At 43.5% G+C, this 27,418-nt stretch overlaps 1 protein-coding gene across 2 annotated transcripts in view; it reads left to right on the plus strand.

Annotated features, from left to right (window-relative positions):
• The window catches only part of mtss1 (MTSS I-BAR domain containing 1), a 208,466-nt gene that overhangs the window by 89,056 nt on the left and 91,992 nt on the right, over positions 1-27,418 (plus strand). For both annotated transcript variants that reach the window (XM_060919207.1, XM_060919206.1), the window contains exons 2-3: positions 10,101-10,162; positions 12,088-12,161. In XM_060919207.1, coding sequence (XP_060775190.1) covers positions 10,101-10,162; positions 12,088-12,161 — 136 coding nt within the window. The remainder of the gene's footprint in view (positions 1-10,100; positions 10,163-12,087; positions 12,162-27,418) is intronic.

A 27,418-nucleotide genomic window follows, 5' to 3' on the forward strand; every position in this document is an offset into this window, starting at 1 on the left:
CCTTCATCTACTACTCGTTAAAATTGTCCATTTGCATCTGTGTAGCCAGGCAAACTTAGCTTACGGAAGGAAGCACTTGAATTAGCCTACAACCAACTAGTCTCGCTGAAACCACATGTACTGTAATGTTGTCCATAGTAAGCAGTCCCCAGCATAACGTAGGCTGCAGTCATTTTTAAATCCCCGTCTGGAAACGTTGTGAATGTGTCAGTAGTTCTACTCGAACAGTAGAATGACAGCCATACAGAGAGGTGGTCAAGGGAAGACGAAATAAAACGTAGTGCTTGTGTTCTGTAGGCTAGCGCAAGCCTACTGGCTATTTGTTATGGTGATGAGTAAACTTCATGACGTGACTCGTGCTCAGAAAGCGCATTGCACTTGTATATGTTAGGTAACTTTATAAAGCGCTATTTGAACATTTAAACAAGCCAGGTGTGATATGGTGCTAGTAGGCTGTGTAATACTGTAGGGAGTTTGTCAGGACGCTTGTTGTGGGCTCAGTAATGAATTGTGTCGTGGATGCACTCTTGCTTGGATAAACAGTAATGAACGAAATACATCAATTAAACTCTTGACTTAAATGTTCTTATGCTACTTCACATTGCGCTGTAATACACTCCACTAGTATTTATAATTCTTGCACAAGTGAGTCTCCTCGCTAGCGCTTCTGATTCGGAAAGCGATATACTCTTAAAGGAGCAGCCGCTCCTTTTAACCAGAGCTTTTAACATGCAGAGCAACTGTGCTTCCTTCACTACAATATAATCCTCCTAAATTGGGAATATTAGGCTTGGGCATTAAAAGCATTAGAATGTAGATGGTTACTTGTTAAGTTGTTACATAATAGGGAGTGATAGCCTACTTTGTTTGATTTTACTTTTTAAAAAAATGCTGCAGGCAGCTCCCTACACTTGATTTTGTTATTTAAAAACTACTTGAAGTTGGTAAGTCTTACTTAGTTCTTAGCGTAAAAGAATCCAGAGTGTATTTTCATTTATTTTCCACTGAAAATGGTGAGCTGTAATATAGTAGGGAGTGATTTATTTTTTTATTGGTGAATATTTTATTATTATTTTATTTCTCATTTTATTCTAACTAATGTTTGAATTTATTGTACAAATGCTGCTGGCATCTCCCTGCACCAAATTTCATGTTCAATTTTACAATTAAACATACATTTCATGGATATGAAGGTCTGTGTCAGTGTGTGCTATGTTTAATTTCATGTGAATTATAATGTTTACATTTATCGGTTGCACATATCGGTTATCGGCATCCCAATTCCATAATAATCGGTATCGGCCCTGAAAAAAACATATCGGTCAATCCCTAGACCTTTATCACAAACGTGTTGAATAAGAGTGTTAATACACGCATGCAACAGCTACTGAATAGTTACTCTATGAAAACATTTCAGCCCATTGAGCTACCAAAAAATATGCATATATTTGTATGAAACTTGGAGTAATTACTATGCTTCATAAAAGGAACAAAATGAGAGGGTGGGACCTGGAAAACATTGAAAAAAATTTTTGGCCATTAGACTCAGTGGCACCCTAATATATACAAATAAATATTGTGCGTGTGTGTAAGATAAATACACTCTAAAATCAAACAATGTACAAAATAGCAGTAGTGCAAATACAGTACAATATCTAACGGAGAAGGTGCTAGAAGAGCAGCTTATGAGGGTGTAGATGAACAGTAGTGCAAATGAGCAATAGCAGCAGATACAGCAGTAACGCTAATGTTTGTGGTGTGATGTGCAAACGGATGAGAGAGTTTCTTGTGTGAATGAATGTGTTACAGACCAGGGGTAGGGGGTAAGTAGTGGACAGAGTTCAGCATCCTGACAGCCTGGTGGATGAAGCTGTTCAGCAGTCTTGTGGAGCGGGCCCGGAGGCTCCAGTACCTTTTCCCTGAGGGCAGGAGGCTGAAGAGTGAGTGTGAAGGGTGGGAGGTGTCACCAGCGATGCTGATGGCTCTGCGGGTGAGACAGGAGTGATTAGATATCCGTAAGGGAGGGCTGAGGGGTACCGGTGATCTTGCTGGCCATGTTCACTATGGGTTGCAGAGTCTTCCGGCAGGAGGCACTGCAGCCTCCATACCACGCAGTGATGCAGCCAGTGAGGACACTCAGTGGTGCCCCTGTAGAATGAGCACATGATGGGGGGTGGGACTCGTGCACTCCTCAGTTTGTGGAGGAAGTAGAGGTGAGTTTGAGCCTTCTTGGCCAGCGATGCAGTGGTGTTGGACCAGGAGAGGTCCTCAGCGATGTGCACCCCTAGGAATTTGGTGCTGCTCACCCTCTCCACTGCATCCCCATTGATGGTCAGAAGGGTGAAGAGCAGTGGGCTGAGCACACACCCTTGTGGGGCCCCTGTGCTCAGCATGATGGTCCTGGAGGTGTTACTGCCGACCCAAACGTTCTGTGGCCTCCCTGTAAGAAAGTCCAGCACCCAGTTACAAAGAGAGGTGTTGAGTCCCGAATGTCCGAGTTTTTGTATTAGCTGCTGAGGAATGATTGTGTTGAATGCCGAACTGTAATCCAAGAACAGCATTCGCACATAGGTGTTCTTTGAGTCCAGGTGAGTGAGGGCTGGATGGAGAGAGCATCCTCTGTGGACCTGTTTGACCTATATGCAAACTGGAATGGGTCATGAGAGGGAGGGAAAATGGACTTGATGTTTTGCATGACCAGTCACTCAAAGCACTTCATGATGATGGAAGTCAGTGCTACGGGCCGATAGTCGTTATAGCTAGATGGGAGGGGCTTCTTTGGCACTGGTATTATGGTTGTAGCTTTGAAACGTGTGGGGACAACAGCTTGGTTCAGGGAGATGTTGAAGATGTCAGCGAGGACATCCCTGAGCTCCATGGCACAGTCCTTCAGAACATGACTAGGTACGGTATATTGTCTGGTCCAGCTGCCTTACGTGGGTTGATCCTGGAGAGGGTTCTCTCCATGCTGGCTGGATCCAGACATATGGCCTGCTCATCCAGGGGAGGAGTGGTTTTCAGTGCTGATGTGATGTTGTTTCAAAGCGTCCAAAGAAGTCATTTAGGCAGTTTAGCAATGTGATGTCACTCTCACAGGTCCGTGGTGGGGATTTGTAGTTTGTGAGGGTTTGAATGCCATGCCAGAGAGACTGTGCACCTCTGGTGTTGCTGAAGCGTCCAAATATTTTATTGCTGTACTGACGTTTTACCTCCCTGATGCCACGAGACCGGTTGGCTCTGGCTGTTAGACCTGTGGTGTCACCGGCCCTAAAGGCTGCGTCCCGAGCCCGCAGGAGCCTGTGAACCTCTCCTGTCAGCCAAGGCTTCTGGTTAGCACAAACAGTGGTGGTTTTGCAGTGAGTAACATCAGCGCATTTAGCAATGTATGCTGTGACGGCCCCTGTGTATTCCTCCAAGTCTATGTGGTCGTTGTAAATGGCTGCTTCTTTGAAAATGTCCCAGTCAGTGCATTTACATGCACATAGAGAAAATCGAATTTCTGCCGTAGCTCGACTGAAATCGAAGTTCTAAATGCCATGGAAACACCTTAGCTCGGCTGAAATCGAACCGAACTGAATTTCTCGTAATCGAGCTACGCGACCTAGATTATGCGATTGTAGCCGAGCTACTTAGTGCATGTAAACCCTATCGAGCTACGTAGTCGAGCTACTTACTTCAGCACCGCCCCTTCCGGAAGTGATGAGTGACGAGACCACAAGCGGGAAACACCACAGCCTCGGTCGGCATGACAACAGTAGTAGAAACATGCACTTCTGGAGCAATGAGGAGATAGAGTTCATGCTCATTCAGCTTAAGGAGTTGAGAATATATATATATATATATATATATATATATATATATATATAAAATCTCGATATTGCTGTCCTCGTCGTCGTTCTTCTTGTGAACACGGAACTGATAACTTTGTTTATACTCTTGAATAGCTCTTCTTCATGACGACAACCGGAAGTGTACCAACATGATGGGGCGTGTAGCGCCACCTGTGGCTCGGGTGCACAGTGTACCTCACACAATAGCTCGATTTCCTTGTGTGCATGTAGGATTGGATTTTTCTGGCACCCCTGCTGGGACCCTTAGCTCGATTACCGACAGTAGCTCGATTTGGATGTGCATGTAAACGCACTGACTGTGTAGTGCTAAAACAGTCTTTCAAAGTATAGGAGGCCCCCTCTGGCCACACATGTACCTACTTTTGTGTTGGTCTGATGGCTCTCACTCTGGGGCCAAGTTTACATTAGACCGTATCTGTCTCGTTTTCTTCGCGGATGCACTGTCCGTTTACATTGAAACGCCGGGAAACGGGAATCCGCCAGGGTTCACGTATTCAATCCAGATCGTGTCTGGTCCGGTGCTGTGTAAACATTGAGAATACGCGGATACGCTGTGCTGAGCTCTAGCTGGCGTAGTCATTGGACAACGTCACTGTGACATCCACCTTCCTGATTCGCTGGCGTTGGTCATGTGACGCGACTGCTGAAAAACGGCACGGACTTCCGCCTTGTATCACCTTTCATTAAAGAGTATAAAAGTATGAAAATACTGCAAATACTGATGCAAATACTGCCCATTGTGTAGTTATGATTGTCTTTAGGCTTGCCATCCTTCCACTTGCAAGTGGTAAGTGACGCGCATGCCCGACATGCACTGAGATCACACACACAGCGGCTCAGTCCCAAATCACTGCTCGTGCGCTCCACTCGCGTGCTCTGTGAGCTGCGCAGGGCCGGAGTGCGCACCCTCCAGAGGGCACTCGCTGTTCAGGGCGGAGTGATTTGGAGCGCAGGATGCCTGCGGAGCCGAGCGTATCCGTGTATTGGCGTTGCTGTGTGCATACTAATCGTTTTAAAAACCTTAATCTGATGATCCGCTGATACGGTCTAATGTAAACCCCACCTGGGTCTATATGCAGGTCTCAGCATGATGTGATCAGAGAGACCCAGGTGGGGGAGGGGGGAGGCCTTGTAAGCTCTTTTTGTGAGTTGTACACCAAGTCCAGTAAGTTGTCACCTCTTGTTGGAAAGTCCACATGCTGATGTAAAACTTTTTCAATCATGCAGATTTAGTCACCTGCTGTGATGGGGAATCCGTCTGGGTGCGCTGTCTGTTGTTCATTGAGTGCCTCGCTCCTAACATTGGTGTTAGCGGTGGGGGGGATGCAAACAGCGACGAGCAGAATCGACGTAAACTCCCTCGGTAGGGAGAAGGGTTGGCACTTGATGATAAACTCCGCCAGCGCAGAACAGTGTTTGTGCACAACAGTAGCATTCCGGCACCAAGCATCGCTGATGTAAAAACACACTCCCCTGCCGCGAGTCTTGCCTCCTTCCATAAAGGCTCGGTCAGTGCGGTAGCACGTTAGCCCAGCTAGCTGCATAGCAGAGTCTGGGATGTTGTTATTCAGCCAGGATTCCGTAAAGATAAAAACACAGCAATCCCTCACATCACGTAGCGTAGATCTCATGAGTTCTGTATGATCTATTTTGTTGTCTTGTGAGCGTACATTGGCCAGAATGAGGGATGGTATCGCGGGTCTATGCGGGCTAGCTGCTAGCCTAGCCCGGATACCTCCGCACTTGCCACGCCTCTGTTTCCTCTCACACCGCTTTCGGCGCCTCCTCTCTGGGTGAGGCACAGCAGGCGAGTCCGGTGATGTAGTAGTCCGGTAGAGAAAACCCAGGCCTCGGAAGTTCCTCAATGACTTTCTGGTCCAAGACGAGATGTTTGGTCATATTTCCTATAGCTAGAAGGCAGTGGCGACAATATCTTGTGACTGACATTGTCAGTGCACTACTCGCACATGTACGTAGACATAAAGCACACAGACATACACTAGAACGTGCACTTTTAGACACTAAACGCAGAGAGAGAGAGAGGGGCCGCTGCATTCGTATTCGTAATAACCCAACCCTGATCGCTACTTCTCCACAACTTTGTCTCTGACCTGTTTGGAGTGTTCCTTGGTTTTCATATTGCTTGCTTAGTGTTGCAGAGTCGGGGTCCTTCCAGGACAGGTTGATTTATACAGACATCATGTGACACTTTGCACACAGGTGAATCTTAATCAACTAATTATGTGACTTATGAAGTTAATTGGTTGGACCAGGGTGAATACGAAAGGGGGTGAATACCTACAGTGGCATGCAAAAGTTTGGGCACCCTTACTGAAAATGTCTGTTACTGTGAATAATTAAGTGAGCAGAAGATGAACTGATCACCAAAAGGCATGAAGGTAAAGACGACACATTTTCTTTTCAGTGTTTTCTGCAAGATTTGGGTTTTTAAATTTTTTTTTTTTGTACAATTGGAGAGTGAAAAAAAAAAAAGGAACACCATGCGAAAGTTTGGGCACCCCAATACATTTGAGTTCTCAGGTAACTTTTACCAAGGTTCCAGACCTTAATTAGCTTATTGAGCTGTGGCTAGTTCAAATTCTTCATTAGGAAAGGTCAGATGATGCAGATTTCAAAGCTGTATAAATTCTGACTCCTCAAACTTGTCCCTAAAATCAACAGCCATGGGCTTCTCTATGCAACTCCCTTGCATTCTCATCTCATCTCATCTCATCTCATCTCATTATCTGTAGCCGCTTTGTCCTGTTCTACAGGGTCGCAGGCAAGCTGGAGCCTATCCCAGCTGACTACGGGCGAAAGGCGGGGTACACCCTGGACAAGTCGCCAGGTCATCACAGGGCTGACACATAAACACAGACAACCATTCACACTCACATTCACACCTACGGTCAATTTAGAGTCACCAGTGAACCTAACCTGCATGTCTTTGGACTGTGGGGGAAACTGGAGCACCTGGAGGAAACCCACGCAGACACGGGGAGAACATGCAAACTCCGCACAGAAAGGCCCTCGCCGGCCACGGGGCTCGAACCCGGACCTTCTTGCTGTGAGGCGACAGCGCTAACCACTACACCACCGTGCCGCCCCCTTGCATTCTGAATAATAAAATAATTGATGCTCACAAAGCAGGAGAAGGCTACAAGAACGTAGCAAAGTGTTTTCAGGTAGCTGTTTCCTCAGATTGTTATGTTATTAAGAAATGGCAGTTAACAGAAACAGAGATCAAGGTGAGGTCTGGAAGATGAAAACTTTCTGAAAGAACTGCTCATTGGATTGCTAGAAAGGCAAATAAAAACCCTGTTTGACTGCAAAAGACCTTCAGAAAGATTGAGCAGACCCTGGAGTGGTGGTGCACTGTTCTACTATGCAGTGACACCTGAACAAATATGACCTTCATGGAAGAGTCATCAGAAGAAAACCGTTCCTGTGTCCGAGCCACAAAATTCAGCGTCTGAAGTTTGCAAATGAACATCTGAATAAGCCTGATGCATTTTGGAAACAAGTCCTGTGGACTGATGAAATCAAAATAGAACTTTTTGGCCACAATGTGCAAAGGTATGTTTGGAGAAAAAAGGGTGCCAAATTCCAGGAAAAGAACACCTCTCCGACTCTGAAGCATGGGTGTGGATCGATCATGCTTTGGGGTTTATCTGTGAAGATACTCAGTCGTCCAGGTACATAGTAATCTGTGGTTGGTAGAAGAGAGCAACTGGACTTGCTTGAAAAGTCTTGAAGACGTTTCGCCTCTCGTCCGAAAGGCATCCTCAGTTCTGTCTGTCTAATAGGGAGTATCAAGTATTTATCCTCTCATGGATCATAATAGAATCCGAATCAGAATGCTGATGGCTGCATTGAAGGTGGCTGATAGATGTCATAGACACCCACCTCTGTTCAGTGATGGTCGTTCCAGGTTGACAAAAATGAACGATCCTCTCTGGCTAAGATGTCTGCCAGTTTTCTGGAAGTCCTCTCATACTCCCGCACTAGTCGAAGGGAACTCATCCCAAAGTGCGTAGAAACATTCTGATTCGGATTCTATTATGATCCATGAGAGGATAAATACTTGATACTCCCTATTAGACAGACAGAACTGAGGATGCCTTTCGGACGAGAGGCGAAACGTCTTCAAGACTTTTCAAGCAAGTCCAGTTGCTCTCTTCTACCAACCACAGATTACTATGTACCTGGACGACTGAGTATCTTCACAGATATGTTTCTACGCACTTTGGGATGAGTTCCCTTCGACTAGTGCGGGAGTATGAGAGGACTTCCAGAAAACTGGCAGACATCTTAGCCAGAGAGGATCGTTCATTTTTGTCAACCTGGAACGACCATCACTGAACAGAGGTGGGTGTCTATGACATCTATCAGCCACCTTCAATGCAGCCATCAGCATTCTGATTCGGATTCTATTATGATCCATGAGAGGATAAATACTTGATACTCCCTATTAGACAGACAGAACTGAGGATGCCTTTCGGACGAGAGGCGAAACGTCTTCAAGACTTTTCAAGCAAGTCCAGTTGCTCTCTTCTACCAACCACAGATGCTTTGGGGTTGTGTTGCAGCCAGTGGCACAAGGCACATTTCATTGGTCGAGGGAAGCATGGAGTCGAATAAATACAAGCAAATTCTGACCATCACACCATCTGTAAAAAAGTTGAAGTTAAAAAGAGGATGGGTCCTACAATAAGACGATGATCCAAAACACACCTCAAAATCTACAATAGAATACCGTATAGCAGTGTTCACATATACCGGTATGATAGTGGTATAACTGTACTGATACAAAGTATACCGGTACAGTTTAGTGCATCTGTCCACACTAGCGAGAAATGTTTGCGGTTTTCTTTCACGGTAGTTGAAATGCGCGTGCGCGAAATGTTTCCGTGGTTACCGAGTAACCTCCTTCCGAGAATATGGCGGATGAAACAACGTGTGTGTGCTTTTTAGCAATGTACAGTCTGTATTTCTGGTGGTTGTTTATTCAGTCGAATTGTATAAAACGCGCGAGGCAGTCGAGAAAGAAACAAACGAATCTCCGTTCTTCACTATTTTATTCAGCGAAGACATCGATTGAGGTGTGTGACTTTGCGCATGCGCATTATATTTGTATCGATACAGAACCGCTTCATCTGTCCACACTACAGCGAAGCGCTACAGTACCGACACTGTACCGGTACGAAACCCATACATTTGTGGGTTTCGTACCGATAGTGTTATACCGCTACAGTACCGGTATAGTTGCTAGTGTGGACAGGTGTTGCGGTATGAAAGTAGTTTCGTATCGGTACAAAATCCCTAGTGTGGACAGGGTATAAGAGGCACAAGCTGAAGGTTTTGCCCTGGTCCTCACAGTCCCCTGACCTAAACATCATTGAAAATGTGTGGATAGATCTCAAAAGAGCAGTGCATGCAAGACAGTCCAAGAAACTTGTAGAACTGGAAGCCTTTTGCAAGGACGGATGTGTGAAAATCCCCCAGGTAAGAACTGAAAGATTATTAGCTGGTTACAAAAAGTGTTTACAAGCTGTGATACTTACTAAAGGGGGTGTTACTAGGTACTAACCATGCAGGGTGCTCAAACTTCTTTTGCTTCAGGCCCTTTTCCTTTTTTGTCATTTTGAAAATGTAAAAGATGAAAAAAGTTTTTGCTTAAAATATTAAGGGAATGAGTCATTAACGTTATATCTTTTGGAGATCATTTCATCTTCAACTTGCTTAACTGTTCACAGTAACAGCAATTTTGACCAGGGGTGCCCAGATTTTTGCATACCACTGTGTGCACACTCCAGATTTGTTTTTTCATCTTAATTATTGTTTGTGCCACAATAACACAGCAATTTGCTCCTTAAAAGTGGTAGGCATGTTGTAGAAGTCAAAATGGTGCTAACCTCCCAAAAATCCATTTTAATTCCACCTTGTAATGCAACAAAACAGGGCAAACACTAAGGGGGATGAATACTTTCGCAAGACACTGTTGCTGCAATGTTGATCCCCCCCCCCCCCCCCCCCCCGAATCCTCCAAAGGAGCGTTATATAACTGTGAAACGATGCAAGATTTATAAGAGAGAATTCAGTTTAAGATCGTGTTTTTGGGTTAATTTTTCATGAAATACACGCCGTTCTGCAAGCTGGAGGATGATTGAGACTAGACGTGACTCAGTCTTATTATTTACCTCTGTTTATTCTGATGAATCTTCCCCTTTCTTTGTGTTTTGCTTTTAGGCGAGTTACCCTGCCTGGGAAGATTTCGTTACGAAAGGGGCCAAGTTACAGTCACAGCTAAGGTAAGAACTGCCTACTTGTCTACACACATACAGATTTCAACTATTTTAATGTGGTCCTTGTTCAGGCACGTACACATTTTTATGACTGTGTGACCAAAATGATATGATTGGAATCGATATGCTTTTATATGAGAGACTTATTTGCGAAGGTTACATTTGATCAAGGGTGGCACAGTGGTGCAGTCTCACAGCAAGGTTCCGGGTTCAAGCCCAGTGGCTGATGGGCCTTTCTGTGCGGAGTTTGCATGTTCTCCCCGTGTCCGCGTGGGTTTCCTCTGGGTGCTCCGGTTTCCCCCACAGTTCAAAGACATGCAGGTTAGGTTAACTGGTGACTCTAAGGCTACATCCACACGACAACGGCAACGAGATTTTATTAAAAAAAATATCGCGTCCACATGGGCAACAGATCAGTAAAATATCAGGTACATATGGCAACGCAACGCTTGCTGAAAACGATGCAATACACATGCCACACCTCTAGGTGCGCTGTAAGACGGTCCCATCGGAGACACCAGAACAATAGAAGAAGTAGACGCATGCGCATAAACCCCTCCTTCTACCCGGTGTGAAGCACTGTCAGGAACAAACACACAACAACAAGAAGATGGCTGCGACTACGCGAGGAAATCGTGCCTTCTGTGTGTACAAATTAGTTTTATTAGTGTGCATAGTTTTATATAAATTAATTTTCTTATTGTGTGTGAACATTTTGAAAAGCAGTCTTATCCAATAAAAAAAGAAATTCAAGAAATGGTTCAGTTACTTGTTTATTTAAAAGAAAAGCTGTATACAAAAGTGAATGCAATGCAGTGGTTCATACAAAACAGCGAGAGTGCTGCTTGTTCTAGTCATGTGGTCGTGACGTCATCGTAAACAAATCCGTTCTACTCATCCAGACGACTTCGCAACGGCGCCGTTGCCAGATTTTTCCACTCTGGAACCCGTTCTCAAAAAATATCGTTGTGGGGCACCCAAAACGCCGTTGCCGTGTGGACGCCAGGCCGAAACGATAAACAATTTTATCAGATTCACCTGAATCCATTGCCGTGTGGACAGGGCCTAAATTGACCGTAGGTGTGAATGAGAGTATGAAATGGTTGTTTGTCTCTGTGTCAGCCCTGTGATGACCTGGTGATTAGTTGAGGGTGTACCCTGCCTCTCACCCATAGTCAGCTGGGATAGGCTTCAGCTTGCCCACAACCTTGCACAGGATAAGTGGCCACAGATAATGGATGGATGGACATTTGATCAAAAATAACGGAGGGCTTGACTGAAATTTTGAGAACCACGAATATAAACTATTGATTTTATTTTTTTTTTAAGACACCAACTTTTGTGTTGGCAGCTGTGCTACTTTTTAGCCAAATTGATTGAGGAGGAATTATAAGCTCAGGAAACCAAGTACTCTTGGATCTTACTGGTTTGTTTGTGCGTTTGTCAGAGAGCACGAGCTAGACCAGCCAATAAAGTCTGTTTAATAAAACAACTTGGGGAAATCCTGTTAGTGTTTTCAGCAGCTGACAAAATGGCTTTTGTATCATAATAAAAACAGATTATGGAGACATGTTAATCATTCACAGTCCAAGTCGTATCACCCACCTCGAGTAAGCAGTGCCTTTCACGTTCAAATTTTGCCAGCAAGATTTTCCTTGAGTTTTGTATTGTATCCAAATCAAGTAAGCACAAACATCTAGCATCAAAACACTCTAATATAACCAAGCAAGCTACTTTAATACTAAAAGTCAAAGGCACTCCCTTTTGAGTCATGTCATCAATCTCTTTACATTTCTGCCTTGAACATAAGTTGTTCTCGTGAAAAAGACAGGGCTCTGATTTGCATTTCTACGTTTTCAGTTTAAAACGAACAGCTGCATCTGCCTTGTACAGTTCAGACGTGTCTTTTTATGTGTTTTGTCTCTAAATAGGACAACCATCATTGTCATTGGCTCATTTTTGGATGCTTTCCAGAAGGTTGCTGATATTGCAACTGGAACACGAGGTGAGAAGTCATTCATTCCCACTTTCCTTACAGTCTTATCTACGGTGTCTTGCAAAAGTGTTCATCCCCCTTCGTATTTGTCTGGTTTTGTTGCATTACAAGCTGGAATTAAAATGGATTTTTGGTGGTTGAGCACCATTTGATTTACGCAACATGCCTACCACTTGAAAGGTGCAAATAGTTTTATTGTGACACAAAGAATGAATAAGATGAAAAAGCAGAAATCTGGAGTGTGCATAGGTATTCACCCCCTTTCATATGAAACCCCTAAATAAGAGCTGCTCCAACCAATTAACTGAATGAGTCACACAATTATTTAAGAGCCACCTGTGTGCAATCAGTGTGATATGATGTCTGTATAAATCAACCTGTTCTGGAAGGACCCTGACTTTGCAACCCTATGAAGCAAGCAACATGAAAACCAAGGCGCACTCCTAACAGGTCAGAGACAAGGTTGTGGAGAAGTATAGATCAGGGTCTGGCTATTAAAAAAAATCCCAAACTCTGAATATCCCAGGGAGCACCATTAAATCCATTATAGCAAAATGGAAAGAATATGACTTCACTACAAACCTGACAAGAGAAGGCTGCTCACCAAAACTCTCAGACCGGGCAAGGAGGGCATTAATCAGAGATGCAACAAAGACACCAAAGATAACACTGAAGGAGCTACAAAGATCCACAACGGAGATGGGAGTATCTGTCCATAGGGCCACTTTAAGCCGTACACTCCACAGAGTGGGGCTTTATGGAAGAGTGGCCAGAAAAAAAGCCATTGCTTAAGAAAACACATTTGGAGTTTGCCCAACAGCACGTGGCAGACTCTCCAAACGCAAGATAATTCTCTGATCAAATGAGACTAAAATTGATCTTTTTGGCCATCATGGGAAATGCCATGTGTGGCGCAAACCCAACACCCTGAGAACACCATTCCTACAGTGAAGCATGGCGGTGGCAGCATCATGCTGTGGGGATATTTTTCATCTGCAGGGACAGGAAAGCTGGTCAGGACTGAAGGAAAGATGGATGGCACCAAATACAGGGCAATCCTGGAAGAAAACCTGTTTGAGACTGGGATGAAGGTTCACCTTCCAGCAGGACAATGACCCGAAACATACTGCTAAAGCTACACTGGAGTGGTTTAAAGGGAAACATTTCAGTGTCTTGGAATGTCCGAGTCAAAACCCAGACCTCAATCCAATTGAGAACCTGTGGCATAACTTGAAGATTACTGTACACCAATGCAACTTGAAGGAGTTGGAGCAGTTTTGCCTTGAGGAATGGGCAAAAATCCCAGTGACTAGATGTGCTAAGCTAATAGAGACATACCCCAAGAGACTTGCATTAGTAATTGCAGCTAAAGGTGGCTCTACAAAGTATTGACTTTGGGGGTGAATACCTATGCACACTCGATTTTTATTTTTCCATCTTAATTATTGTTTGTGTCACAGTAAAACAATTTGCATCTTTAAAGTGGTACGCATGTTGTGTAAATCAAATGGTGCTAAACCCCCCCCCCCCCCCCCCCCCCCCCAAAAAAAAAAAAAAAAAATCCATTTAAATTCTAGCTTGTAATGCAACAAAACAGGACAAACACCAAGGGGGATGAATACTTTTGCAAGACACTCAATTAATTGTGTGTGAACAGTACCAGTCAAAAGTTTGGACAAACACATTCATTCATGGGTTTTTCTGTATTTTGACGATATTTTAGATTTGTAGAATAATACTGAAGACAAAACTATGAAAAGTGTTTTCTATTTTAGATATTTCAAAATAGTCACCGTTTACCTCAGCAGTTTTTGCACACTGGCATTATCTTAACCAGCTTCATGAGGGCAATTTGGACAATTCCCTCTCTTTTTGATAAATTAACAATAAGGCCATCTGTCCATTATGATTTTCTTACTTTTCAACATCTTTATAGGCTTCAGTATGACTGAGTGTGGGATGGGGCAAAACAAACGTCTAAAATTCAAGCATGAAAATAAAGCTTAAAAATGCGATTTTATGATTCACTGGATTAAATTAATACGCTGACGTTTTGGTATTTGAGAGTTGTCAACATCTTATTTTTTGCACAAAACATGTCTGTCGCACTGTCTCACGGTCATTTCTACCACTGTAATTTCCTGCTCAAAAGTCTGTATGGGAGATTTGTCAGGGTGGTTGCTGTGGAAATCCACAGTGACAACAAAGCACATGTCTGGTATGAATTTGTGCAGCTATTGAAGAAAAATCAAGATTACGGATTGCTTGAGTAGATAATGTTTTTATTGTATGTCATTTCCGAACATGCTTTACTTTCATGGAAGTTTGTAAGAAGAGATGGCTGCTTTTTTTTTTTTTTTTTAATTGTATTTTGCATGCATTATATGCTAGCTATCATCATATCTGTCAAGCTTCCTTGCAGTGTTTCACAAAATACTGTCAATGTCCTTTCTATCACACTTCCCTGTGGTGGAAAAATTATTCTTATTTAATTATTCTTTATCGGGATTCCCAGTAGCTTCCACAGAGTGGTCATTATTCTTCCTGGGATCCACTCACAAGCAATAACAATCAGTTTAAAAACTAGGGCTGTCAAACGATTAAAATTTTTAATCGCGATTAATCTCATAAAATTATGTAGTTAATCGCAAAAAAATCTTTAAGCATCTGTTTAAATTGTACTCAAATACATTTCTACATCAGAGCAAACATTTGAATATATGCTCTGATGCTCCATGTCAATTATAAGGCTCATCTTCTCTATGATAGACAGTATATCGGCCTAATGCACAAATATTTGGCATTCGGGTTTTGATATTAGATCTAGGCATGCAGCATATTCTTTCCAATGTAGCCTATCAGACATCTGTTGGGCATAGGCTATGTGCAAAATACGATTTGGAGAAATAACAGACTATATATATATTTTTTTTCTCAACTGTAATGGCTGCAAGCTACACTTCGAAGAGCAAAGAGTTTGACTCCTGCAAGTTCAAGTGAAGCAGTAGGCTATTTGGAAATCGCTAGGCTACCTACAATCTACAGGTGGAGAAAAGGGAATGTGCGCATTCCTGATCGTAGCCCATCAGATATCAACGCATTTCACCCGGTAAAGTGAAACATGGTAGCTGCGGGGTCTTAAGTCTTAAATTTAATATTCCAAAATTAAGGCCTTAAAAAGTCTTAAATTGCTTTGCCCAAGTCTTAATTTTTTAAACAAAGGTCTTAAATTTACTCATACTATTCTACAATGTGAAAACGTGGGTTTTGCGTAACATCAGTGAATTTCTTGGAGTATGCGCAAAGAAAGAAACAATATTGATACATTTTCGCACCGGCGCAATCGTCGGAGTCCGTGGTGGAGAGGAGACTCCGCGAATCGCAGCATGGGGAAGTGTCGTTTTAATCAGCAGTGGCTTTCAGATGAAAGATATCGTGATTGGGTGAGGGAGGTTCCTGGAAGCGACGTTGAAGCAAGATGCTGTGTTTGTCGAAAGACCTTCAAGTTGTCCACTATAGGTCATTTTGCTTTAGAGTCTCGCATGAAGAGCTCAAAGCACATTGCATCTGCCCTCCACCGCCACCAGCCCATCGCTCAGTTCTGCACGGTTCAATCTCCGAATGCACCTGGAGTTGGCACTAGCACCACTGTCGAACGTCAGCAGCATCAGCCAAGCCAGACATCATTGGCAAGGCTAGCAACAACACAAGGGCCGAGCAGTGGCATGATGGGTGTCGGTGGAACCCCGACACTTCGGGCAGAGGTGCTCTGGATTTTAAAAACAATTACGGAACACCACTCGTACAGCTCGAATGAGGGCATAAGCGAACTCTTTAAGGCTGTGTTCCCAGACTCGGAAGTCGCTACAACATTCTCCTGTGGAAAAAACAAAACGTTTTGCATGACAAAATTCGGTCTTGTTCCTTATATAACGAAGGAGTTGGTCAAAGACGTTAACGAGGCAAGTGGTGGATTCGTCGTAATGTTCGACGAAAGTCTTAACAAGACGATGAAAAGTAAACAAATGGACATCCTATCTATCCACCTCCACATCTATGTCTTTCCTCCCTCCCTTGTTTACTAGGAGTATTTACTAGGGCTGTAACGATACACCCAACTCACGATTCGATTCGTATCGCGATTTTTGACCCACGATTCGATACACCCACAATTTTTTAAAAATGTATTTTAAAGTAGTAATTTTGACTTATTAACATTTACTTACTTACATTAACTATTTAATAACAAATAATTCAGACCACTGCAGAGAATGAGTAATATGTATGCAAAAATGAACAAATGTATATCCAAAGACTGTTTTATTTCTCAAAATAATACTGTTGAGCCGGAAGCTCTGTTTTTTTCGGTTCTGAAAGTCATTTTTCCAAATCGTGTAAATCTGTTAAGATTTTTTTGGGGGGGGGGCTCTCTCACTGTCTCACTCTCATAGGGCCAATGATTTTCTGTGATTGCGGAAAACAGATGGAAATTACGGAATTTTTATGGTGAAACATTGCTCGCGTGTCAAAATGTAACTGCCGCAGAAGGCTTCCGCCCAAGCAGACATGCCTTCAGTGTTGCCAGATACTGTAACGTTTTCCACCCCAAAATATGTTCAAAACCAGCCAAAAAGCACCTAAACCTGCCCAATCTGGCAACACTGCATGCCTTTCCGGTCAAGTGATTGTGATTGGCTTGTGGCACACCTAGCCAGCCAATGAGCTGCTTGTTTACAGATTCGCTCCCCGCGTCGCAACCAGAATGGCGACTGCTTAAAAGAAATGAATGCTCTGCCAGTGGCGAGTGTGGACGTTGCGTGACTCGCAGAAGATTGTCGCAGGTCAGCGAAAAAACGACTTACTAATAGATATAAAAAATAAAAGTAATTTAAGTAAGTTTAAAATGTAATTTAAATTAAAAGTAAAGTATTCATAAATTGAAGTTTGGAAGCACCTCTGTTTTTGGGCTGAGGAGAAGTTTGAAAGGTGTGTACCGCGATTCTGCCTTCTTGTATCGCGACACGGATCGTGGCTCTGCGTATCGCGATTTCGATACGCATATTGTTACAGCCCTAGTATTTACATTTCTTTTTATTCTTCAAAATGTAAAATGGTTGAAGCAAGTTGAATGCTGGGAAACTAAGACAGAGTTTGTCTGTTTATCATCTCTGGGTGCATGGTCATAATTAGTTTAGAGACAGTTCTTTAGGCCTTGAGTTGGGCCCTCAGTTTGGCTTTTTGGCTGGTGAGTGCACACCATTGTACCAATGTATTGGTACGCCAATTGCATTTTTGTGCACCTTTTTAAGAGACTTTCGGCTTACCTCTTTTCTATCGATCTATCTATCTATCTCTATCTCTCTTCCTATCTATCCCCCTCGTCTCTTATCTATCTATGCCCCTCTGTATCTCTCTCCCTCCCTCGTTTACAAGGGTACAAAATGTAAAATGGTTGAAGCAAGTGCTGGGAAACTAAGACAAAGAGTTTGTCTGTTTAGAGTGTTGTGAATGTTTTGATATTTTATTTAAAAAAAATACACCCACATCACTTTTATTTTAAGTATCATCTCTGGATGCATGGTCATAATTAGTTCAGAGACAGTTCTTTAGGCCTCGAGTGAGGCCCTCAGTTTGGCTTTCTGACTGGCGAGTGCACACCTTTGGCATTAATGTGTTGGTATGCCTATTGCATTTTTGTGTACCTTTAAGGCCATGACGTGGACCCTACGTTGTGCTCCTTTCTTCCAGGTTTAGACTTGTTTTTTTTGTCTTGAATGTGAAGATTTGACAAGCAATGCACATAATGACTTAAGTATATAACTCATCTCATCTCATTATCTGTAGCCGCTTTATCCTTCTACAGGGTCGCAGGCAAGCTGGAGCCTATCCCAGCTGACTACGGGCGAAAGGCGGGGTACACCCTGGACAAGTCGCCAGGTCATCACAGGGCTGACACATAGACACAGACAACCATTCACACTCACACCTACGGTCAATTTAGAGTCACCAGTTAACCTAACCTGCATGTCTTTGGACTGTGGGGGAAACCGGAGCACCCGGAGGAAACCCACGCGGACACGGGGAGAACATGCAAACTCCACACAGAAAGGCCCTCGCCGGCCCCGGGGCTCGAACCCAGGACCTTCTTGCTGTGAGGCGACAGCGCTAACCACTACACCACCGTGCCGCCTGTATATAACTTTTATAATAAAAGTATTTTTACTTGAAACATTTGTCATTATTGGGAATTTGATCTGGTGTTCTACGACCGTGTAATGGGTGCGATGTAGGTCTTAATTCTCATTTAAGTCGTCTTAAAAAGGTCTTAAAGTCTTAAATTTATGGTGGTCAAACCTGGGGAAACCCTGTGAAAGTAAACGGAACTCGCACTGCATCGCATATGCAGACTACAATTTAACTGACCATGTTGCGGGTTTATTTGACAAGTTGTAGAGCTACATTTTACCACAAAGTTAATGTTATAACTAGTTTTATTTTGCATGCTAGTCACCCGCGAAAATCTGCATTGTTCCTTACCAAGATGAGCCCAATTCACTGTTGTTTTAAATACCCTGCGATAACTGTCATTTTTTTAATCGCGATCAAATTAAATTGCGTTAACTTCGACAGCCCTAGTTTAAACAAAATAAAAATTATTCTTCCTTGAAAACAAAGAAAAGCCAAGAGTGTAGTGGAAATGTCAAAAGTGCTCCTAGATGAAGAACCCCCCCATATACACACACACACACACACACACACACACACACACACACACACTCACTCACTCACTCACTGAGCACTTTATTAGGAATGCCTGTACACCTACTCATTCATGCAATTTTTTCCAATCTGCCAATTATGTGGCACCAGTTCATTGTGTAGAATCCTTGCAATACGTGCCAGCAGCTTCAGGTAATGTTCACGTCAACCATCAGAATGGGAGGAAAAATGTGATCTCAGTCATTTTAAATTTGGCATGTTGTTGGTGGCAGATGAGCTGGTTTGAGTATTTTTATCCCTGTTAATCTGGGATTTTCATGCAAAACAATCTCCTCGAGTTTACTCAGAATGGTACCGTAAAGGAAAAAAAAACACCCAGTGTGCAGCAGTTCTGCAGACCGAAGCACCTTACTGATGAGAGCTCAACAGAGAACGGCCAGACGGGTTCGAGCTGACAAAGGCTCCAGGAACTCGTATAGCGGCTCTTGCGGACAGTTGTGGTGAACAGAAAAGCATCTAAAAATGCTCAGCATGTTGAACCTTAAGGCATATGGGCTACAAGAGCAGAAGACTGTCCGGTTCCACTTCTGTCAGCCAAAAACAGAAAGCTGAGGCTAGACTCATGAAGACTAGAAAAATGTAGCCTGGTCTGATGCATCTTGCTTTCTGCTGAGGCACATAGATGGTCAGAATTTAGTGCCAACAGTATGTATCCGTGGACCCAACGTGCCTTGTGTCAACAGTCCAGGCTGGTGGAGGTGGTATAATGGTGTGGGGAATGTTTTCTTGGCACACTTTGGGTGCATTAATGCTTCAATGCCACAGCCTATTTTGGTATTGTTCCTGACCATGTGCATCCCTTCATAGCCACAATTTACCTGCCTTTTTCTCTCCGTGCTCTCACGGAAGGCGGTCGCATTTCTCTGCTCTCCTCTCCCTTATCTTCCCTGCTTATGCTCCTCTTGTCTCGTCTCGTCTGTCTACTGTCTATACTTTTGAGAGACTCTCTCCGCACTGCTCTCCAAACTAAAAAATCATGGAATTGATAAACTGGTCTCTTAACGCAATTGACACAATTTTCTTGACAAGAAGACTGGGTTCGGGGGAACCGACCTGTCCTGCCGGAACGTTTGCAGCTGGCTACACGATGGACGTGTGGGAGAAGTGGCGGGTCGTGTGCCTGGCGATTCTTTCTGTGGAGGACATTGAAGACATCTACCTATTCGGAACCATGATTACAGGTCTTTTGCTGATTGCATTAGGCATTGCCCTGGTTTATCGAGGAAATCAGGAAACGGTGACAGCTGTCCAAAGCCCCATAAAGCTGCCCGACATGATTGAAGCGGTGGGCAGAGCTGTCGGCACTCAGACTGTGGCTATTCAGAACTTGAACCGCAACATGGATAACATCATGGAGAAGCTTTTGGCTTTGCAAAGGAAATGGATTGATTCGGAGACCAGAATGGACAAACAGCGTAGTCGTGTAAAGGAATGCGTCTACTCGCCCCAAGACCAAACAATCCCAATCTTATCTGCTTTGGCTCCCTCAGACAGCACTGGCCTCGACCAAGGCCGTTGCTGGAACAACTCCCCCTGAAGATTGCTGAAGTTAGACGCTCTCGCATTCCTTCCCCCACTTCCCGCGGTCGCTGCTTTTACCCCCAGTGTGACAAGCAGGTGCATGACCAGCGCCGTCATGGCTGCAGGAACGGACGGCTGCTTGCTTGCGCTGGGTCACCTCTACCTCCACCCCTCAAGTCCTGAGTTTTCATGTTGTAAAGTGTACTTGTTATTTTGTGCTTATGTACTGAGGTTTTTTTTTTTTTTTTTAAATGTTCCCACACTGTACTCCTCACAGGAGCATAGTGTGGGGGTTGCTTTTTTTTTCTCCTCCCCTCTCCTCATGCTACTCTGTATTTTTTCTTTTCATCCCTGTCTTCCTGTCCTGTCTACTCCGCCTCTGTCGGTTGTATGTATGTGTATATGTAAGGACGGGTTGATAGTCAATTTCACTGGTACTTGTGACTAGTGACAAAGGGTTCATTCATTCATTCATTGATGGTGTACATATATCAGGGTTCTAACTAGACCAAAATATCAGTGTAGTGGCACCAGCCATAACAGCCAGGGGTTCGGGCACCACCTTAGGCCCCCAAAAGCTCACGGGTTCTACATGTTCGGAGATGCGTTCTAGTAAATTTCCTTTCACTTGCAGGCCTCTCAGAAAGTCACTCATTTTTGGTAATATTGAGTTTTTTCCAAAAGTTGCTGTGATTGTTTTTGATCGAAGACTTATTTTGAATTATATTAGTGACATTTATGGAATAAGAAGAAAACAATCAGTTGATGTTCACCAAGTGTCAGCTTCAGCCATTCAGTTACAATACATGACTCTCCAGATCTAACTCGTATCGTACCTTCCCCTACTGACCATGACGCTGACGGTTTCAATGCACCGTGTTGCGTCATAAAAATTGCCGAGGCCCGGCGCATGGTACGTACGTAAGCGCCTCTTAACACGGATGGCACTTGACCATGAACACAACATAAGGAAAGGAGGTAAACCGGACTAGCATGATCGGTGACTATCACCACACGGAACTACTCAGGCAGCTATACACTGGGTGCTTATGTGGACGGGGAGTGGAGCATGTCCGAATGTAGAACATTTGCATGGTGGCGTGCCATCACTGCCACGTCAGCAATATTTTGGGCATAGCAGTAAGGAAATGTTGTGTATCAGCCTCGTGCTGAAAGGGCCTAGTTAGAACCTTCATTGATATATATAATATAGCATGTGCACACAGCTTTATCACTTCTTCTAGTTTTATTGTTTATAGGTATGTTTGAGAACCATGAACATTTTTGTTTTATTCCATAAACTGCGGACAGAATTTCCTCTAAAGTCCACATAAAAATACTGTCCGCTTGGAGCATTTAATTGCCGAAAATGACAACTAGTCAAAATAACAAAGTTGGAAGTGTTTTCAGACTTTGAATATTGCGTAGAAATCAATCATATTCAAATTTAACAGCACAATACTAATATTTTGAGCTTGGGATGAGTTCAGAACTCAGTATTTCTTGGAATAAACCGGACATTTGATCACAGATGGCTTGTGACCATCCATCTTCCTCTTGATCACATCCCAGAGGTTTTCAATGGAGTTCAGGTCTGGAGATTGGGCTGGCCATGTCAGGATCTTCATCTTGTGTTCCTCCAGCCACACCTTGATTGATTGATTGACCTGGCTGTGTGGCATGGAGCACAGTCCTGCTGGAAAACCCAATCCTCAGTGTTGGGGAACATTTGTTGGAGCAGAAGGATGCAAGTTTTCTTCAAGGATAACCTTGTCCTTGTACGTGGCTTGATTCATGTGTCCTTCACAAACAAAAATCTGCCCCATTCCAGGCTTGCTGAGGCACTCACAGATGATCACCAATCCTCCACCAAATTTCACAATGGGTGCGAGACGCTGTGGCTTGCAGGCCTCTCCAGGTCTCCGTCTAACCATTAGATGACCAGGTGATGGGGGGGGGGGGGGGGGGGGAAGCTGAAAATTAGACTTGGAAGATGACCTGACTCCAGTCCTCTACAGTCCAATCCTTAAAGTCTTTAGCAAATCTCAGCCTGGCTCTTCTTTGCTTCTCATTGAAGATGGGCCTTTTTTTTTCTTTTTCTTGCTTTGCATTACTTCAACCCTGCCCAGAGGAGCCTGTTTTGAACTGCCCTTGCTGTGCATTTAATCCATTTAATGGCAAATGCCATTTGCCATTCTTTTTGTAGGTCACCCTATGGTTGAGTGACATTCAAAGGAGTTAACGATCATCCTGGTCAGTGGAGAATTGTTTTTGCCCTTTGCCAGTCTGTAACTTTTGTCCCCACTGTCTGCTACTTGACCTTGTTCTTACTGAACTGCCACCTTTTGAAATTTTGAGGATGGAAGCAACCTGATGCTCACTGCATCCCTCTGCCAGTAAAGCCAGAATTTAGCCCGTCTTTTTCTCACTCAAAACTTTACACCTTTTTGGCATGATGAATAGATATTTTTGTATTCCAATTAAATTTAAGGTACTACTAGCACTTTTTTTTTTGGCCATCCAAACTGGTCCTGGCGGCACGGTGGTGTAGTGGTTAGCGCTGTCGCCTCACAGCAAGAAGGTCCTGGGTTCGAGCCCCGGGGCCGGCGAGGGCCTTTCTGTGTGGAGTTTGCATGTTCTCCCCGTGTCCGCGTGGGTTTCCTCCGGGTGCTCCGGTTTCCCCCACAGTCCAAAGACATGCAGGTTAGGTTAACTGGTGACTCTAAATTGACCGTAGGTGTGAATGTGAGTGTGAATGGTTGTCTGTGTCTATGTGTCAGCCCTGTGATGACCTGGCGACTTGTCCAGGGTGTACCCCGCCTTTCGCCCGTAGTCAGCTGGGATAGGCTCCGGCTTGCCTGCGACCCTGTAGAAGGATAAAGCGGCTAGAGATAATGAGATGAGATGAGATGAAACTGGTCCTATTGCAATAGGATAGTGACGGCCACAGCAGTGATATTTTTTATTTTTTTAAAATACTCTTCATTGTTACATAAGATTTGGTTCAGGTGATTTAGGTAATCCGTACCTCATGAAGTAAAATCCGGTGTGCTTGTGTTGAAATTCCAGAAGATAAAAATGGGAACAACTGTGCATCCACTCATTCATGTGATTTGCCAATCATATGGTAGCAGTGCAATAAAATCATACAGATCAAGTACTGCAGCTTAATATTCATCTCAAACATCAAAATTGGGCTCTCTGCGACATCGAAATCTTGTTGACGCCGATGGTGCAAAGCTTGAGTCCCCTCCCCAAGATTTTTACATACAATAGTCTCTAGAGTTTACACAAAATGCTGCAAAAAGAAGAAAAAAAGATCTGGTGAGCAGAACTTCTGCAGGTGGAAATACTTTACCGATGAGCGAGGTCAGAAGAGAATGGCCAGACTTATTCACCCTGACAGGAAAGCTATGGTAACTCTAACCACTCTTTACAACCACATTGAGCATTTAAAGTTTCTTATGAGCTCATGTCGAACCTTTAGAAAAGCTACTCATGCTCTGTCATGGGTTAGCATAACGTGCTCGCAGAAATGAGTCATCTTCCCCCGTCTGCAAGCATTAGCTCACAGATGCCCATGATTTGCTAGTGATTGACGAGGGAGAGTGAGCGAGTGTGTATATACACCCCTCCCAGCCAGAGGGCATGGCCAGTTTTGTTCTCTTGGACTCCCAGCCACGGATGGCTGTGGCGTAGTTACCTCGCCCGGAACGAAGTCCAGCAGCGAATGAGGTATTTGTTTTTGGTCGGGTTTCTTTGTTTTCTTTCTTTTGTTGTAAACGATGTTACAGGAAAACGGCTGGATCAATCTTCATGAAACTTTCAGGATAGATGGGCATTGGCCTCAAATAGAACCTCCAACATTTTGGGAGTCATCTGGTCAAGGTTATTATGGCTACTGCCTTATATAGAGGCGGTAGCCACTATATAAGCCACCATCATGCTGTAAGAATGTAAAAGTGTAACAGTCGCGCATGCACATACATGTGTTCTGATTAAAATGGCCAGTGAGTGTATACAATTCGGTTCACCATTTGAAATAAATGGAATGGACTAAAGAAATTGCTTTCAGACATGTTTATGCTTTATTACTGAAGGAAAGTGCGTTCCTATTAGGTCTGCTCGATTCTGGAAAAAAATGTGCATCACGATTTTCTTGATAAGAATTGATATCACGATTCTCTGCACGATTTTTTTTAAAACATTTAAATCTTTATTCAACTCAAATCTCAAATTCAAAATCAATTTACTATTCAATTTGCATACCAAAAATATTTAAAGTAAAATGCATCACGACTAATACGGTCAAGGCAGTTGTGGTAATGTGCAATGTGCACAATGTCCATGGCTATAACCTCCATGAAGTTCACCTAGAACAGATATTCACACATTCTGTTAGCCAGAACACCAATAAAATAAAATAAAAAACGCAGAGAAGACCCAATTACTTCTAAAATGAACTGCAATGAACTCTATGAAGTTCACCTACAACAGGCATTTACACACATTGTGTTAGCCAGAACACTATAATAAAAACAGAGAAGACCCATTGACTGAACCATAACCAACAATTCTGACAAAAGGGGGGAAAAAACTATTCAAAACTATTAAGTTGGCCATTCGTTAAGTGCAAAAAACGTATGTGATTTTTAACATGAAGCACAAAGGGCTGAATCATGCTGCTGTGTTTCGAAAAAACAAGTATCTCTTTCTGCCTTGCTTGCCGCTGAGTCACGTGACGTGCAGGTCCATTCATGATTGGTTTAGGGAGAAAGCCTGCTGCTACGCGCAACCACATGACGTGCAGGTGCATTTAGGATTGGTTAAGGGAGAAAGCAACTACAGTGGACTTTACGGGAGCACAGAGGGGAAACTAAAGTGTGACGCGGCTCGTGATGAAAAAAAACAGAAGAATCGTCTCTAATCAAAAAGTGAATTGCATGTAGGTGTGAACCGAGCTTGTTTTTTTTTAACGATATATCGTGCAGCCCTAGTTCCTATTTTAAAATATACTCCAGGTTGTCCCCCTTTCCTCGCCTTCTTCAGCCAGTGGTCCCATGTGTGATGTAGATGTGACGCGCTTCCGACTTGTTACGGGAAGTTGTCGAAAAGAGCATTGAGGCCACTGAGCTCTAGCGCCGGGCCTTTTCCGGGAAATTAGAGTTTGGGTCATGGCGACAGCGTGTGTATGTCGGCCTCGGTTCGGAGGGTTCAGTTTTGAAAATTGTAAGAGTAGAATAATATAAAGTACAGACACTTGGTATATTTTATTTCTGTGAAAAAATATTTATTTATTTATTTTTATTTTTTTTTAATTGTTCATTTTTGGATTACACTTCATTTTTGTGGCTACTGCCTGAGTGAAAATGCATGCTGTAGTGTATGGACATGGTATCAGAAAGCAATTTTATTTATAAGCAGTAGCCACATGTACCCATAGGGTACCTATATTTTTTCATGATATCTTCCTTCATATTCATCATAAGTGCTACTGGGCGAGGTTTGTTTTGCCTGGCAACACATTTGGATTTGAACTTGTCTCTGGTCAATAGTGTGAAATGCTACTCTTGAGGCATCGGCAGAAGATTTGAAAACCTTGTCAGAAGAGCTTGTTTCACTGTAAAACAGGATGTGGGGGTGAGAGGGAGCTGAAACATGACACATTCTTGGTTAATATTTTTGTCTTTGCCTGCCTGTACACTGTTAATCAAAATCACGTGGTGACCAGGCACATGAATGAACAAGGTAACTAGGCACACTACCGTTTAAAAGTTTGGCGTCACCCAGACAATTTTGTGTTTTCCATGAAAAGTCACACTTTTATTTACCACCATAAGTTGTAAAATGAATAGAAAATATAGTCAAGACATTTTTCTGGCCATTTTGAGCATTTAATCGACCCCACAAATGTGATGCTCAAGAAACTCAGGCTACATCCACACGACAATGGCAACGAGATTTTTATTTTTATTTTTTAAATATCGCGTCCACATGGGCAACGGATCAGTTACATTTCAGGTCCATATGGCAACGGAACGCTTGCTAAAAATGATGCAATACACATGCCACACCTCTAGGTGCGCTGTAAGACGGTCCCATCGGAGACACCAGAACAATAGAAGAAGTAGTAGACGCATGTGCATAAACCCCTTCTTCTGTAGCTTTAGCCACATAAAGTTTTGATTATTAATCAGTAGCGTAAAACGAAAGACGCGGAAAGAGGAATGAACGGGGGTAGATGGAGAGAGAGAGGAATGAATGGGGGTAGATGGAAGCCGGTACGCCAACATTCTGATATCCTCCAGAATTCTTTAAAGGAACAGTCCACCGTACTTCCATAATGAAATATGTTGTTCTCTGAATTGAGACGAGCTGCTCCGTACCTCTCCGAGCTTTGTGTGACCTCCCAGTCAGTCAGACGCGCTGTCACTCCTGTTAGCAATGTAGCTAGGCTCAGCATGGCCAACGGTATTTTTTGGGGCTGTAGTTAGATGCGACCAAACTCTTCCGCGTTTTTCCTGTTTACATAGGTTTATATGACCAGTGACATGAAACAAGTTCAGTTACACAAATTGAAACGTGGCGATTTTCTATGCTATGGAAAGTCCGCACTATAATGACAGGCGTACTAACACCTTCTGCGCGCTTCGGCAGCGCATTGATACCTTCACTCCTGTCCCCCCCCCCCAACTTCCGTCAATACAACCAACATGACCACCAAGACAAGTAGCCTGCACTCCTTGGAACACAGTCTAGTCAGGGGGGTGGGGGAGAGGGGGAAAACAGGAGTGAAGGTATCAATGCGCTGTCGAAGCGCGCAGAAGGTGTTAGTACGCCTGTCATTATAGTGCGGACTTTCCATAGCATAGAAAATCGCTACGTTTCAATTTGTGTAACTGAACTTTGTTTCATGTCACTGGTCATATAAACCTATGTAAACAGGAAAAACGTGGAAGAGTTTG

This window comes from Neoarius graeffei, chromosome 4 (genome assembly GCF_027579695.1).
Source record: "Neoarius graeffei isolate fNeoGra1 chromosome 4, fNeoGra1.pri, whole genome shotgun sequence".
Lineage (NCBI taxonomy): Eukaryota > Metazoa > Chordata > Actinopteri > Siluriformes > Ariidae > Neoarius > Neoarius graeffei.